The 16,057-nt window shown below is 39.8% G+C and overlaps 1 protein-coding gene across 1 annotated transcript; it reads left to right on the top strand.

The window, feature by feature from the left end:
- The first annotated feature begins 7,900 nt into the window (after positions 1–7,900).
- alad (aminolevulinate dehydratase) lies at positions 7,901–15,340 on the top strand. Its single transcript, XM_061061473.1, has 12 exons — positions 7,901–8,055; positions 9,090–9,215; positions 9,402–9,452; positions 10,036–10,132; positions 10,975–11,110; positions 11,226–11,309; positions 11,920–12,008; positions 12,756–12,811; positions 13,216–13,303; positions 13,392–13,478; positions 13,619–13,748; positions 14,903–15,340. Exons 2-12 carry the CDS (start codon positions 9,097–9,099, stop codon positions 14,959–14,961), a joined length of 996 nt encoding a protein of 331 aa, XP_060917456.1. The 5' UTR covers positions 7,901–8,055; positions 9,090–9,096; the 3' UTR covers positions 14,962–15,340.
- Positions 15,341–16,057: the final 717 nt, after the last annotated feature.

The raw sequence follows: 16,057 nt of genomic DNA, 5'->3' as shown, positions 1-16,057 counted from the left end.
TCATGAGTTATTTCCATTCGTTTATTTTGCTACTTGGGGCATAAGGGTGGAGTCTGTACATGGGTGTGTCTATATAGCCAGGTAGCCAGGTGAGACTCAGGTAGGCACCTAATGGGTTAATGTTTTTTTTTAGCAGGAAGCCAGGACACAATGGCAGGATGACAGGGCAAGAGAGACAGCAGTGTTTTTTGTTGTTTGTTGTCTGCTTGATAAAATAAACCACCCTAAAACCTTCAATCATCATCTGGACACTTATTCATACATTCTGCGTAAGATTTGCCCTCTAGGTGCCTCAGTGGCTTTATTATGAGTTTGTGTTAAGTTTATAATTTGTTTGGAATTTTTGTTATTTATAGACTATAGATATCTCCACTACGCCCCCTTTGTTAATAAAGTTTATCTATTTTAACAAACTGATTGTCTTGGAAATGTTCAAATCTAGTATTGTGTTTGTTACAATTCCCTTTCTTACCTGGATTTAAACTGAGATTTATTTTTATGTGTAAAAACTTAACAGGTGCTGAACCCTCAAATCAGAGGTCAACTTTCCCTGAAAAACATTTCTGACTTGATTGACACCAAAATATTTACAAGACATCTCCAGACAGACCACCACAAAAGAAACAGACAGATTTTGTATTTCTCTAAACTGAACCCATTTCTACAGAAGCCCTTAGCGGACATGTGTCAATACATTTGATATAATTCTGTTTTCCCATAATTACCAGTAACTTTCAGTTGCCCACAGGAGAGAGAGAGTCAGGAGCACTATTAGTCAATGTGCACCTCTATGATGTCTACACCTCCCGGGGAGACTGATGAGAGCCAGTTTACCACCACCCATCCTCTCCACCTTACAGAGGTACAGTGGACAGAGTCCAGGCCAGCTGTATTATAGTGTGGTTCAGGAACGGCAACACAACAGAACGTAAGACCCTACAACACACCATGAGAGCTAATGAGAGGATCATAGGGGTCTGTCTCCCCTCCATCCAGGACATGTTCCAGTTTCACACTGTACCCAGAGCCTCTTTCATTGTGAAGGACCTTTTCCACCCTTACACATACTGTGTCCCCCTCTTATCAGGCAGGAGGTTAGACATGTATTAATTATCTACTTATTTATTCATTTACTTATTCAGTTGTCTAATTTTTCACACTGTGAAATATTTCAGTGACAATGCATATTATTTACATCACCCATTGTATTCATGCTCAACAATAGCCTATATGTTTCACAGCTAGTTGACATCATTTGGACCACACCTTGTAGTCTTGTTTTATGTTATCTTGTTGTTTTAAAGACATTTATTTGATTTGCACTAAACTCTCTTAGCATCTGGTCTGTGAGAAACATCATTAGATTCAGACCGGTTTGGACCACGGAACGTGACGTCACGAATGTACGGACAAAGGCGTTCTGCACATGCGCAGCTGATCAGTGCCATCAATGACGTCATTCCAGACGTCACAGATTTGTCGAACCGAGGTTATGAATAGAGGCTGTTCAGACCATAAAGTAACTCTGGGACCTTGAGTTCCAGGGGTCAGGGCCTGCTCTGGGGAGTTTGCATGTTCTTGCCTTGCAGGCGTGGGTTAATCCGGGTTCTCCGGCTTCCTCCCACAATATCAAAACATGCTCGTTAGATAGGACGGCTAGTTGTTTGGTTGGTCGGATTCGTCGGTCCGTCCGACACAAACATATAGCCTATACGCAGCCGCGCGCGCACACACGTACACGCGCGCACACACACTCGCGCGCACACACAAACATACAAACAAACAAACAAACAAACAAACATAGTCTATACATACATGTAGGCTAAATTGATATTAACAGAGATAGATAGATTCATTTTGGAGCCATATTGGGCTTTACTTGTTCATTTATCTCTGTTCCAAGGATCCAGGTGTTTGGAGCCAGGTGTGTCAATGCATAGATAACAGACAGACAGACAGACAGACAGACAGACAGGACTGAATAACACACAGGAAGTGGCTTTTCATAATTACCTTTCTCTCTGACAAAAGATAAGATATGGAAAGGTATTCTGGTGTTTTGTCTGTTTATATATCACCTCTTAAGAGCACCTACCTACCTACTTACCTATGGGCTACCTATTTATCTACCTCCCCTTCTTCCTACCTATACTTACCTTCCTCTCTCCTTACCTTCCTCCCTACCTGCCTCATCTCTGAGGCTCTCTTTGGAAGAGAGTCTTTCAGGGATGACGCTGGATCATTACACCTGTTTTGAAGCTGCATATTCTTAAGAAATATACAGGAACAATTCTAAAACCCACTTTTCCTGTGTTGAAATAAGGCCCAGGTTAAAAACTGTGGAGTTACCCTTTTCTTGACTACAACCCCTATTACAGCTATTCACTGTTCCTAAATTAAGTGAAAGTCTATATTCTTATTTTGGGATATTTTGGGGATACATTTGAATATTAGATTATGTTGGGGGTATTTTGATTATTATTGTTTACATTCATGAGTTATTTCCATTCGTTTATTTTGCTACTTGGGGCATAAGGGTGGAGTCTGTACATGGGTGTGTCTATATAGCCAGGTAGCCAGGTGAGACTCAGGTAGGCACCTAATGGGTTAATGTTTTTTTTTAGCAGGAAGCCAGGACACAATGGCAGGATGACAGGGCAAGAGAGACAGCAGTGTTTTTTGTTGTTTGTTGCCTGCTTGATAAAATAAACCACCCTAAAACCTTCAATCATCATCTGGACACTTATTCATACATTCTGCGTAAGATTTGCCCTCTAGGTGCCTCAGTGGCTTTATTATGAGTTTGTGTTAAGTTTATAATTTGTTTGGAATTTTTGTTATTTATAGACTATAGATATCTCCACTACGCCCCCTTTGTTAATAAAGTTTATCTAGTTTAACAAACTGATTGTCTTGGAAATGTTCAAATCTAGTATTGTGTTTGTTACAATTCCATTTCTTACTTGGATTTAAACTGAGATTTATTTTTATGTGTAAAAACTTAACGGGTGCTGAACCCTCAAATCAGAGGTCAACTTTCCCTGAAAAACATTTCTGACTTGATTGACACCAAAATATTTACAAGACATCTCCAGACAGACCACCACAAAAGAAACAGACAGATTTTGTATTTCTCTAAACTGAACCCATTTCTACAGAAGCCCTTAGCGGACATGTGTCAATACATTTGATATAATTCTGTTTTCCCATAATTACCAGTAACTTTCAGTTGCCCACAGGAGAGAGAGAGTCAGGAGCACTATTAGTCAATGTGCACCTCTATGATGTCTACACCTCCCGGGGAGACTGATGAGAGCCAGTTTACCACCACCCATCCTCTCCACCTTACAGAGGTACAGTGGACAGAGTCCAGGCCAGCTGTATTATAGTGTGGTTCAGGAACGGCAACACAACAGAACGTAAGACCCTACAACACACCATGAGAGCTAATGAGAGGATCATAGGGGTCTGTCTCCCCTCCATCCAGGACATGTTCCAGTTTCACACTGTACCCAGAGCCTCTTTCATTGTGAAGGACCTTTTCCACCCTTACACAGACTGTGTCCCCCTCTTATCAGGCAGGAGGTTAGACATGTATTAATTATCTACTTATTTATTCATTTACTTATTCAGTTGTCTAATTTTTCACACTGTGAAATATTTCAGTGACAATGCATATTATTTACATCACCCATTGTATTCATGCTCAACAATAGCCTATATGTTTCACAGCTAGTTGACATCATTTGGACCACACCTTGTAGTCTTGTTTTATGTTATCTTGTTGTTTTAAAGACATTTATTTGATTTGCACTAAACTCTCTTAGCATCTGGTCTGTGAGAAACATCATTAGATTCAGACCGGTTTGGACCACGGAACGTGACGTCACGAATGTACGGACAAAGGCGTTCTGCACATGCGCAGCTGATCAGTGCCATCAATGACGTCATTCCAGACGTCACAGATTTGTCGAACCGAGGTTATGAATAGAGGCTGTTCAGACCATAAAGTAACTCTGGGACCTTGAGTTCCAGGGGTCAGGGCCTGCTCTGGGGAGTTTGCATGTTCTTGCCTTGCAGGCGTGGGTTAATCCGGGTTCTCCGGCTTCCTCCCACAATATCAAAACATGCTCGTTAGATAGGACGGCTAGTTGTTTGGTTGGTCGGATTCGTCGGTCCGTCCGACACAAACATATAGCCTATACGCAGCCGCGCGCGCACACACGTACACGCGCGCACACACACTCGCGCGCACACACAAACATACAAACAAACAAACAAACAAACAAACATAGTCTATACATACATGTAGGCTAAATTGATATTAACAGAGATAGATAGATTCATTTTGGAGCCATATTGGGCTTTACTTGTTCATTTATCTCTGTTCCAAGGATCCAGGTGTTTGGAGCCAGGTGTGTCAATGCATAGATAACAGACAGACAGACACACAGACAGACAGACAGACAGACAGGACTGAATAACACACAGGAAGTGGCTTTTCATAATTACCTTTCTCTCTGACAAAAGATAAGATATGGAAAGGTATTCTGGTGTTTTGTCTGTTTATATATCACCTCTTAAGAGCACCTACCTACCTACTTACCTATGGGCTACCTATTTATCTACCTCCCCTTCTTCCTACCTATACTTACCTTCCTCTCTCCTTACCTTCCTCCCTACCTGCCTCATCTCTGAGGCTCTCTTTGGAAGAGAGTCTTTCAGGGATGACGCTGGATCATTACACCTGTTTTGAAGCTGCATATTCTTAAGAAATATACAGGAACAATTCTAAAACCCACTTTTCCTGTGTTGAAATAAGGCCCAGGTTAAAAACTGTGGAGTTACCCTTTTCTTGACTACAACCCCTATTACAGCTATTCACTGTTCCTAAATTAAGTGAAAGTCTATATTCTTATTTTGGGATATTTTGGGGATACATTTGAATATTAGATTATGTTGGGGGTATTTTGATTATTATTGTTTACATTCATGAGTTATTTCCATTCGTTTATTTTGCTACTTGGGGCATAAGGGTGGAGTCTGTACATGGGTGTGTCTATATAGCCAGGTAGCCAGGTGAGACTCAGGTAGGCACCTAATGGGTTAATGTTTTTTTTTAGCAGGAAGCCAGGACACAATGGCAGGATGACAGGGCAAGAGAGACAGCAGTGTTTTTTGTTGTTTGTTGCCTGCTTGATAAAATAAACCACCCTAAAACCTTCAATCATCATCTGGACACTTATTCATACATTCTGCGTAAGATTTGCCCTCTAGGTGCCTCAGTGGCTTTATTATGAGTTTGTGTTAAGTTTATAATTTGTTTGGAATTTTTGTTATTTATAGACTATAGATATCTCCACTACGCCCCCTTTGTTAATAAAGTTTATCTAGTTTAACAAACTGATTGTCTTGGAAATGTTCAAATCTAGTATTGTGTTTGTTACAATTCCATTTCTTACTTGGATTTAAACTGAGATTTATTTTTATGTGTAAAAACTTAACGGGTGCTGAACCCTCAAATCAGAGGTCAACTTTCCCTGAAAAACATTTCTGACTTGATTGACACCAAAATATTTACAAGACATCTCCAGACAGACCACCACAAAAGAAACAGACAGATTTTGTATTTCTCTAAACTGAACCCATTTCTACAGAAGCCCTTAGCGGACATGTGTCAATACATTTGATATAATTCTGTTTTCCCATAATTACCAGTAACTTTCAGTTGCCCACAGGAGAGAGAGAGTCAGGAGCACTATTAGTCAATGTGCACCTCTATGATGTCTACACCTCCCGGGGAGACTGATGAGAGCCAGTTTACCACCACCCATCCTCTCCACCTTACAGAGGTACAGTGGACAGAGTCCAGGCCAGCTGTATTATAGTGTGGTTCAGGAACGGCAACACAACAGAACGTAAGACCCTACAACACACCATGAGAGCTAATGAGAGGATCATAGGGGTCTGTCTCCCCTCCATCCAGGACATGTTCCAGTTTCACACTGTACCCAGAGCCTCTTTCATTGTGAAGGACCTTTTCCACCCTTACACAGACTGTGTCCCCCTCTTATCAGGCAGGAGGTTAGACATGTATTAATTATCTACTTATTTATTCATTTACTTATTCAGTTGTCTAATTTTTCACACTGTGAAATATTTCAGTGACAATGCATATTATTTACATCACCCATTGTATTCATGCTCAACAATAGCCTATATGTTTCACAGCTAGTTGACATCATTTGGACCACACCTTGTAGTCTTGTTTTATGTTATCTTGTTGTTTTAAAGACATTTATTTGATTTGCACTAAACTCTCTTAGCATCTGGTCTGTGAGAAACATCATTAGATTCAGACCGGTTTGGACCACGGAACGTGACGTCACGAATGTACGGACAAAGGCGTTCTGCACATGCGCAGCTGATCAGTGCCATCAATGACGTCATTCTAGACGTCACAGATTTGTCGAACCGAGGTTATGAATAGAGGCTGTTCAGACCATAAAGTAACTCTGGGACCTTGAGTTCCAGGGGTCAGGGCCTGCTCTGGGGAGTTTGCATGTTCTTGCCTTGCAGGCGTGGGTTAATCCGGGTTCTCCGGCTTCCTCCCACAATATCAAAACATGCTCGTTAGATAGGACGGCTAGTTGTTTGGTTGGTCGGATTCGTCGGTCCGTCCGACACAAACATATAGCCTATACGCAGCCGCGCGCGCACACACGTACACGCGCACACACACACTCGCGCGCACACACAAACATACAAACAAACAAACAAACAAACAAACATAGTCTATACATACATGTAGGCTAAATTGATATTAACAGAGATAGATAGATTCATTTTGGAGCCATATTGGGCTTTACTTGTTCATTTATCTCTGTTCCAAGGATCCAGGTGTTTGGAGCCAGGTGTGTCAATGCATTGATAACAGACAGACAGACACACAGACAGACAGACAGACAGACAGGACTGAATAACACACAGGAAGTGGCTTTTCATAATTACCTTTCTCTCTGACAAAAGATAAGATATGGAAAGGTATTCTGGTGTTTTGTCTGTTTATATATCACCTCTTAAGAGCACCTACCTACCTACTTACCTATGGGCTACCTATTTATCTACCTCCCCTTCTTCCTACCTATACTTACCTTCCTCTCTCCTTACCTTCCTCCCTACCTGCCTCGTCTCTGAGGCTCTCTTTGGAAGAGAGTCTTTCAGGGATGACGTTGGATCATTACACCTGTTTTGAAGCTGCAGATTCTTAAGAAATATACAGGAACAATTCTAAAACCCACTTTTCCTGTGTTGAAATAAGGCCCAGGTTAAAAACTGTGGAGTTACCCTTTTCTTTACTACAACCCCTATTACAGCTATTCACTGTTCCTAAATTAAGTGAAAGTCTATATTCTTATTTTGGGATATTTTGGGGATACATTTGAATATTAGATTATGTTGGGGGTATTTTGATTATTATTGTTTACATTCATGAGTTATTTCCATTCGTTTATTTTGCTACTTGGGGCATAAGGGTGGAGTCTGTACATGGGTGTGTCTATATAGCCAGGTAGCCAGGTGAGACTCAGGTAGGCACCTAATGGGTTAATGTTTTTTTTTAGCAGGAAGCCAGGACACAATGGCAGGATGACAGGGCAAGAGAGACAGCAGTGTTTTTTGTTGTTTGTTGTCTGCTTGATAAAATAAACCACCCTAAAACCTTCAATCATCATCTGGACACTTATTCATACATTCTGCGTAAGATTTGCCCTCTAGGTGCCTCAGTGGCTTTATTATGAGTTTGTGTTAAGTTTATAATTTGTTTGGATTTTTTGTTATTTATAGACTATAGATATCGCCACTACAGGCAGGATAAGGTAGTTTGTAATAGTATTTTAGTACACGTGAATATTTAGGTAGTACAAGTCCATACCTGTAGGTGGCGGAAATGCACCAATTCGTTGCTTGCCAACCGCCAGAATATCTCAAAGAAGAAGAAGTCCATTTACTGGAGGACTGACCGTGTGGAGGAGTCTGTAACTCACACCGTCACAAGTAAGTACATTCACATAAACCTTTGCTCTCAGTGTTTTTACATTAAAGTCTCTCAGGTGGACGACATTAGAGGCTTATCCTATCTGTAAATATCAATGTTCACGTTCGTCACATAGTTACTACGAAGGTATTTTTCCCAAGCAAGGTGACAAAGTGACATGTTGTCTTGTTGTAGGCTAACTGGTTGAAGTAGAACCTGGAAGTGAAAATGTCTAAAACACACCTGTACCTGTTCACGTGTGTCAAATTATATCGAATTGACTTTTTAACGTCATGAGTTTTAAAATGGTTAGATCACATTGAGAGTAGCAAAGTATAAATGAGGCTGTGCATTAAGTTAACTTGTTACTATGTATTTCCTCTAAGTGTTAAATCTGCAGAAATATGTGATTTAATTAAGACACGCCGAGTCAATGCTGATGAGATTACATACTTCTGTTTCGATAGGAAATAGTATTATTGGTTATAGATCATATAAAATGTCTACCAAGGTTAAAACATGGATTTAACGAATTGATGTTTGAAACATTTAACTGTGTTTAAGCTCCTTTAAGCTTAAACACAGTTAAATGATGCACATGATGCAGTTTAAAACCTGCATCATGTGCTTGGTCAGAAAGATCAGATAATCCACACTTCAAATACTGAGTAACAAAAGTCAGTTAACGGATATTTTGTATTATTACTTAACTTTATGGGCCCCTGCAAGTGTTACATTCAAATATGTAGATTTGTTCTGCTGTGAGAAATTGAGAAAGAAAACTGTAATTTTTTAAAATCGTATAACCTAAATACATGAGAAGACGAGGGAAAACCCTGCTCCTTGCTTATTCAGCAGCGAGACAGAGCTAAGCTGCTGTTTAGAGAAGCAGCATCACGCATGCTTGCTCAGTTTTCACAGGGGGTTAAGCTCAGATGAAAAACAAGACTGAGAGCTGTGTTTGGTCTCTGCTCGTGAAGTCAAAACAGAAGCCCGTCTCTTCCATGTCTTTCCTTCTGTGTTTTCTCTGACTCGTGTTCACTCTTTGTCTCAGGGTAAAGATGCAGACACCAGCAGAGTCGATCCTCCACAGCGGCTATTTCCACCCAACACTCCGATTCTGGCAGACCTGCGCTGCTGACCTAAGACCAGACAATCTTATCTACCCTATCTTTGTCACGTAAATGAAATTAGTCTGTTTCCTGAAATTACATCCAAATACCAATCACATTCATTTAATTAAAAAAAACAAAAGTATAAAAGTTCAACTTCTGTTGCGGAGGTCAAAGTGAAATGACTTTGAATGCAAATCATCGGACACTGTCGTCATCATAATAATCTTGTTTTTTATCACTCTCTGCTACAGAGACAGTGAAGATGCAGTGGAGCCCATTGGCAGCCTGCCTGGACAGGCGAGGTAAGAATTATCATCCAGTCAGGACCGTCTCAGAACTGCAAACTGTAGGTTCAGATATTTACTACAACAACAAACAAACACACATGTGTTTTACGGAGCCATTAACAGACCTTTGCTCTGTTTAGAGTTTAAAAAGTATTGTTCAGGATTACATGACTCACACAGTGCTACACTGCAGCTGTGATCCCATTCAGGGTGTTGTCTTCTGATAAAAACAGTGAAGCAGGGTGGACCCAGAGCCAACCACTGGACCTGGTCCAAGATAAGAAGGAAATCCGTTAGACCTTTATGCCTCTCTCAACAAAACCTTCATAGTTTGTCGGCTTTGAAACTGCTTTTTTTAATATATATATATATATTCCCCCATATCCTCTCAAAGTCTTAAATACTTAGATACCTCTTGGTTGAATTATTGTTGTTGTTCTAATGCGCTCTCATAAATAAAATCCAACAATGTTTCTCTTATTTGTATTACTTCTTCCATGAATGAAATGTGATGAGTTGTCTGTCAGCTTCCCTTCTATGTATTTGTCTGAAAGAGTCTTTTATGTTTCATCTAACACTCATGTATTCTCATTAACAGATACGGAGTGAACAAACTGGAGGGCATGTTGAAGCCCCTGGTGGAGAACGGCTTGAAGTGTGTGCTGATTTTTGGGGTCCCTGCAAAAATTGAGAAGGTGTATATATAACATTTACTACTAGAGTGTAAAAGTACGTCTAACACACTCTGTTTGAAATGAACCTATTTCTTGTATCTTGTTTGATTTTTTTCTTTTCGTTGATGAAGCTGTCTGCTAGTAGTTTTGTGTTTGCCTGTACTATTGTTAATAGTTTTTATGTAATCATTTTTAGTAGGGACTGACGGATATTAGATATATGGGGCTGATACTGATATTGGGGGAGGAGGAATCAGATACCGTTATATTGGCCATAATCTTTCTTAGCTCTATCTTCGAGTTGTAGTGATAGATATAGATACACACATTTATTGTGTTGATCCCTCAAATGCAGTTTTCAAACACTTGTGAAAAAGATTTAGAATGAAGACAAAGATGGTCACTCAACTGGAAAGTAACTGAGCATGTACGTGCGTCCCCTCTTGACACTCTGGAGTAATCCATAAAGCACACTCTGCTGGTGACAGCCAGAAAGAGAACTGACAATGATACTCAAGTGAAATGCTGTTTGACAGGTTCATAAATCTAGTAATATCAGCACATATCTGTGTCCGTGATAAAAATGAGCCGATACAGATATTTACTTGATATGCTAATGTCTCTCATTTTTGGGTAAATGGCTAAATGTGCAGCAATGGAATTCACCTGTTCAGTTTAACTCGCAGCACAAGAATAAGACTTTCCATCTTGTTTTTAATGAATGGACTGAAGGCTTGTTATCTTCCACAGCGCAGGCTGTCCCAGCACAAGATGAAGGCCCGTTGTTTTTCTTTTGAATAAGATACTGTGAGTGTTCAGAAACCTGTTTCTTTACACCTTCTGATCTCATCTCTTCCTGGTAGGATGACAGAGGTTCAGGTGCTGACAAAGATGACACGCCGGCTGTCTTGGCCGTAAAAAAGGTGCGATCTCTGTTCCCTGAGCTGCTGGTGGCGTGCGATGTGTGCTTATGTCCCTACACGTCACACGGACATTGTGGTAAGGGTCTCATTGGATGAATTACCTTCTGTTCATATCACTTATCAGAGAGCATAAATAAAGGAGATAAATTATGTGTATTGTAAATTTGGGATTTTCTCTCTTGCTATTTCAGGAATCCTGAGTGACGACGGTACTCTGAACAACGACGCCAGCTGCCTGCGCTTGGCAGAAGTGGCGGTGGCCTATGCCAGAGCAGGTAAATCTGGTTTCCTGCTTTTTAAAGCTACTCCCATTTTTAGCCTCAATCGTTAAGCAATAAGCTAGGATTAATAATAATAATAATAATAATAATAATAATAATAATAAATGAGTCTTATATAGCGTTTTTCTAAATACTCAAAGACTCTTTAACAAGGACTAACAGGTGGTCTAAGATTGTGAAAGCAACTTTCAAACAATATGCATGCTCTCGTCTCGTCCTTTAAAATGCGCCTGTGCCGACTCGTATTTCCACATATTTCTCTTATTTGTCATATTTTTTTTTAATCCTTTCTGATTTAGACTAAGTCGTGCTAGGTTTTTCTTTCTACACTAACAAATCAATGGATCCTACCAGACTTGCAGATTATTATTGAAGCAGACAATAACCCTTGAGGTTTTTCAGGTGTCACTTGGCTACAAACCAGAGAACAAAAACTTTGCGGCAGCTCTTACACAACATCTGATCATCAACACCAATCGTTCAAGCAATGAAGGATTTGCACGCAGAATTTCCCTTTATTTCATTAATTTTTTTTAACCCTATAGTGACAGACATTAGATCTTTGTATCAATACTCCACTTTTCTTGTTTGTGTGGTTCTGCAGGTTGTCACATCATCGCTCCCTCTGATATGATGGATGGAAGAGTCAGAGCCATAAAACACGCTCTTATATCCAACGGATTTGGAAACAAGGTAAATAAATGGAAATCCCTGCACTGTAGTCATGTACAAACTATGGAGCAAGTCTTTATTGTTTATTCTATATTTCTCTTATAGTTTACAAAGCCAAGGAAAAGGCTGAGACATGATGTGTGTCGTGCTTACTGTCTACCATAACAGCTCCTCTCAGCTCAATGCTTATTTCCTCCTAATAAAGATCAAATGTTAACAACTGTTAGTAATGAGAAATATATTTATAATAATGCAGAGTAATGTCCTTAAACATAAAGGGAAATGTTCTCAAATCTGAGATTATGATTGTTTTGGACTAATAAATCACTTATAGTGCACTATTGAATATTTTCTGGCACTGGAGGGGTTTGAGTGTGATTGATTAAAAATACACCAAACTACAACGTGTTCACGATAATGCCATGGTGTCCATCTATTTCATTTTGAGGAGATACAGACAAGTCAAGCCCTATAAATCAGAGGAATGAGTTGTATCAGACATTGATACACACTCAATCAATCAATCATTATTTGTATAGCACCAATTCATAACAACTGTTATCTCAAGACGCTTTACAAACGAGCATACAAACAAAGTACTTGTTAGCAGGAGCAGTCATTTGTTTTATTTTTAGTCTTTTTGTTTGATTTCTTGACAATTGGAAAAAAAAAAAGAATATATAGCCAACTCTATTACTGAAGACACAAATGTCAAATAACAGTTTTTTGTATGTTGATTCATAGCATATTTGTCTTTTCCTTTTCCAGGCTTCAGTTCTGAGCTACAGTGCAAAGTTTGCCTCTTGTTATTATGGACCTTTCAGGTAAGTAAATACTGCAGCGTCAGGTTAAATCAGATCACCACTAGGGGGCTTGCAACAACGACCCACAAATTAACACAATAAAGTGACATAAAACACCTTCACAAAACACAAACTGAAGGACTTATTATTAAGAGACAAAAAACTAAATCATTAAACAAAAATAGATCCAAAACTAATGCAACAAAACACAACAACACTCAATCCCCGACTGAGAGGCACAGCAGTCCCAACTCCACAAGCCTCTCTCCTCCTGAACTCAGCACCGGGCTTTTAAGCACTGAGGCCAGGCGCACCTTGTTGAGCAATCAGCAGCTTCACCTGGGCAGAGGTGAAGACAACAGAAGGGGAGAAGGGACAAACAGCACAGGGAGTAAAACTGTTCTCTGTGGTGTGGTTGTCTACAGAGATGCTGCACAGTCCAAACCTGCGTTTGGGGACAGACGCTGCTACCAGCTGCCTCCTGGAGCCAGAGGACTTGCCATTCGAGCTGTGGTTAGTTGTTGGGGTTTGGGTTTATTTGGGTAATGGATGTTAAGTTGATAAATGTTTTGGGAGCTCTGACAGATGTTCTGTGGTGCAGGAGAGAGATGTGAGAGAAGGAGCTGATATGCTGATGGTGAAACCCGGTCTGCCTTATCTGGACATCGTAAGAGAAGTCAAGGACAAGGTCTGTAGTTCAGTCAGCTAAGAATGTTGCAAAATGGCCTTTATGAAAACATGCTCTTTCAAGAAATACCCATAATACTAATAATTTGCAAAAGTGTCCACATTCTCAATACACTCGTTTCCTTTCATGTCTCTCTTCAGTTCCCCACTCACCCCCTTGCGGTGTACAACGTGTCAGGAGAGTTTGCCATGATGTGGCATGGAGCTCAGGCCGGAGCGTTCGACCTGCGGGCTGCGGTGATGGAGGCCATGACCGCCTTCCGCAGGGCAGGTGAGAAGGGGAGGAGAAGAGGGGGTTAAATGCTAAGTCACCTGAACAATGGATGTGTGCATAGTGATATTTCATGTGCCATTTTAACACGTGCACTGCACAGACAATGTCCACATGTAGACCTGTGGAGGTGCATATAAAGTCTCAGTTGACCTTGACAACTGAAGAATAGCAGAAGTAAGCAATGCACCTCACTCTCCACATGTGGGATGTATGTGTGAAGGACTGTACAGACATGATAGGTGAAAACAGGTTTATACTGTAAATCTATCAGGGCTCTCCCTCCGGTCCAAGTCTGCAACACCTGAAAACAGAGATGAAGAAGTCTTTAACAAAAGAAAATAAAAAATTTACATTTTAGAATTTTTTTGGGGAAAATAGAAGTAGAACTTTTGGAAAAGCTCATTACCCAAGGCTTGTCATCATTTTTACAAGAGTCACAATATGGACGCTCCAGAGCTGAAGTGATCAAAGCAGCTACAATACATGAAGAAAAGTGAAGACAGATAATGTAAACCCTGACTTTTTTCTTATCTCCATATCTGACAAATGCATACATGAAGAACCCATTTTTATTTTGAAAGAGCCTTTTGAAATATAAACAGTCATTCAAATGCCCTTGCCGTTTGCATGTCAGTCTAAAAAAGCAACACAAAACATTGCTTGATGTGGAGGTGCTGATATTGCAGTTGGCCATGGGAATCACTGGGTTTGCCTCCAGCACAGCAGCTAGCACTCACAGCAGTTTAAGAAGCTCCTGCAGCCGTACTTACTCATGTTGAGTTAACTGCTGCAAGTGGAAGCTCATATCATGTGCTCTCTAGTAGGAAAGGTTCACATATAAAGGGCTGTGATCAGAGAGAACTGATATCTGCATGTGAAATATTGACTCATTTATCACTGTTTTCCCTAAACGATGCTTCTCATCATTGCCTGACCCTTGTGTGTGTCATTACCCAAAGAAACCACACGAGGGTGTCAGCGTGCCTGCACTCATCTTTGTCAAGTACTGAGTGTTTTTTTTGTCTCTGACATACTCCAATGGGTACTCTGGGATAAATACAAGTTTTCTAAGTCCAAGAATGTAGATATCTGAACTGCAGATAGACTAACCCGACTTGATGATAATAGTTTATCCAATCCCTGTGTTGCAGGTGCTGACATCATCATCACCTACTACACCCCTCAGCTGCTCAGCTGGCTGAAGGAGTAAAGAACAAATACCTGAAGCCAAAGGATGGACGGACCTAGAGACAGACCAACAGACGGACTCCTTTAAGAGTGCTAACCTGCTGTTGACTCAGTCATGCTAACAAACAGCGCTAAGGCAAATAAAAGGTACGAATAGAAGAAGCAACCACCTTTTAGTTTAGGCTTTTATTTGTTCAGTGTTCTGTTCAGTTTTGAGATTAAAGTTCATGTTTATCTGTGATGTAATTACAAAACAGTCTTGTATCCGAGTCATACTTCGTGTAAACACTTTTGAAGGGCTAACATGGAGCTGAACACTGAGAATGTAGACGTTCACAATCTTGAACCCTGTGTCTCCTGTGTGTCGTTTGGGAACAAATCAGTCATCTCTATAACGCGATTATAGAAAATATCTTTGTATGGATTATGGCCAAACTGAATTCTGATGTACATGTTGCTGCTGTATGAGCCGAAAGCTTTCACACTGTTATCACCTCAAAAGCTCTTATTGACCACAGAAAATAAATAAAAGAAACAGATCATTTAGAACCAGAGGAGTGTGTGTGTGTGTGTGTGTGTGTGTTATTTAAAGATATTCACCCTAGCAAACTTTGAATTAAAGTGGGCTACCTTGGACAAACTTGTTTAATTATTTTACTTTTATTATTAATCAATGTGGATAGATATAAATAAACATAATAGACTTTACTATGTTACAGTTTCTCTTATGTAAGTTCCCATGTTCATACATTTGATGTAGAAGTTCTTCAAATTGTAACTCAGTTCACTTTAATAAATCTTCTTGTTATGATTAATTTGTATTTAAACAATATTAAAAATAACTTTCTGTATATTCAGGCTTGTTAACAGATATACATTAAAAACTACAAATACTTTAATAAACACTTTTTGGTTAAAAACAACACATGTATGAAATAAATGCAAGTTTATGAATCATTTGGGGATTAAGACAGAGCCAGATTTGCCTTTTGGTAATTTAAAAAAAGCAAATATGTAAATGATTTAATGGTCAGTCAACATTTCAGCAGTATTTCAAAGAGAATATTTCATTTTGAAAAGTATTGTTTCAAAATGTTTGGTTCTGGATTTAAGTGTGA

Source organism: Labrus mixtus, chromosome 17 (assembly GCF_963584025.1).
Source record: "Labrus mixtus chromosome 17, fLabMix1.1, whole genome shotgun sequence".
In the NCBI taxonomy this organism is placed as follows: domain Eukaryota; kingdom Metazoa; phylum Chordata; class Actinopteri; order Labriformes; family Labridae; genus Labrus; species Labrus mixtus.
This window is presented reverse-complemented; position numbering and strand designations above follow the sequence as displayed.

What these genes read in the sequence shown, in the direction of transcription:
- alad (XM_061061473.1), top strand. Translation starts at nt 9,097, where the DNA reads ATGCAGACACCAGCAGAGTCGATCCTCCACAGCGGCTATTTCCACCCA. An exon ending in AGCCTGCCTGGACAGGCGAG is followed by an intron (nt 9,453 to 10,035) that starts GTAAGAATTATC and finishes TCTCATTAACAG; the next exon opens with ATACGGAGTGAACAAACTGG. An exon ending in GACCGCCTTCCGCAGGGCAG is followed by an intron (nt 13,749 to 14,902) that starts GTGAGAAGGGGA and finishes CCTGTGTTGCAG; the next exon opens with GTGCTGACATCATCATCACC.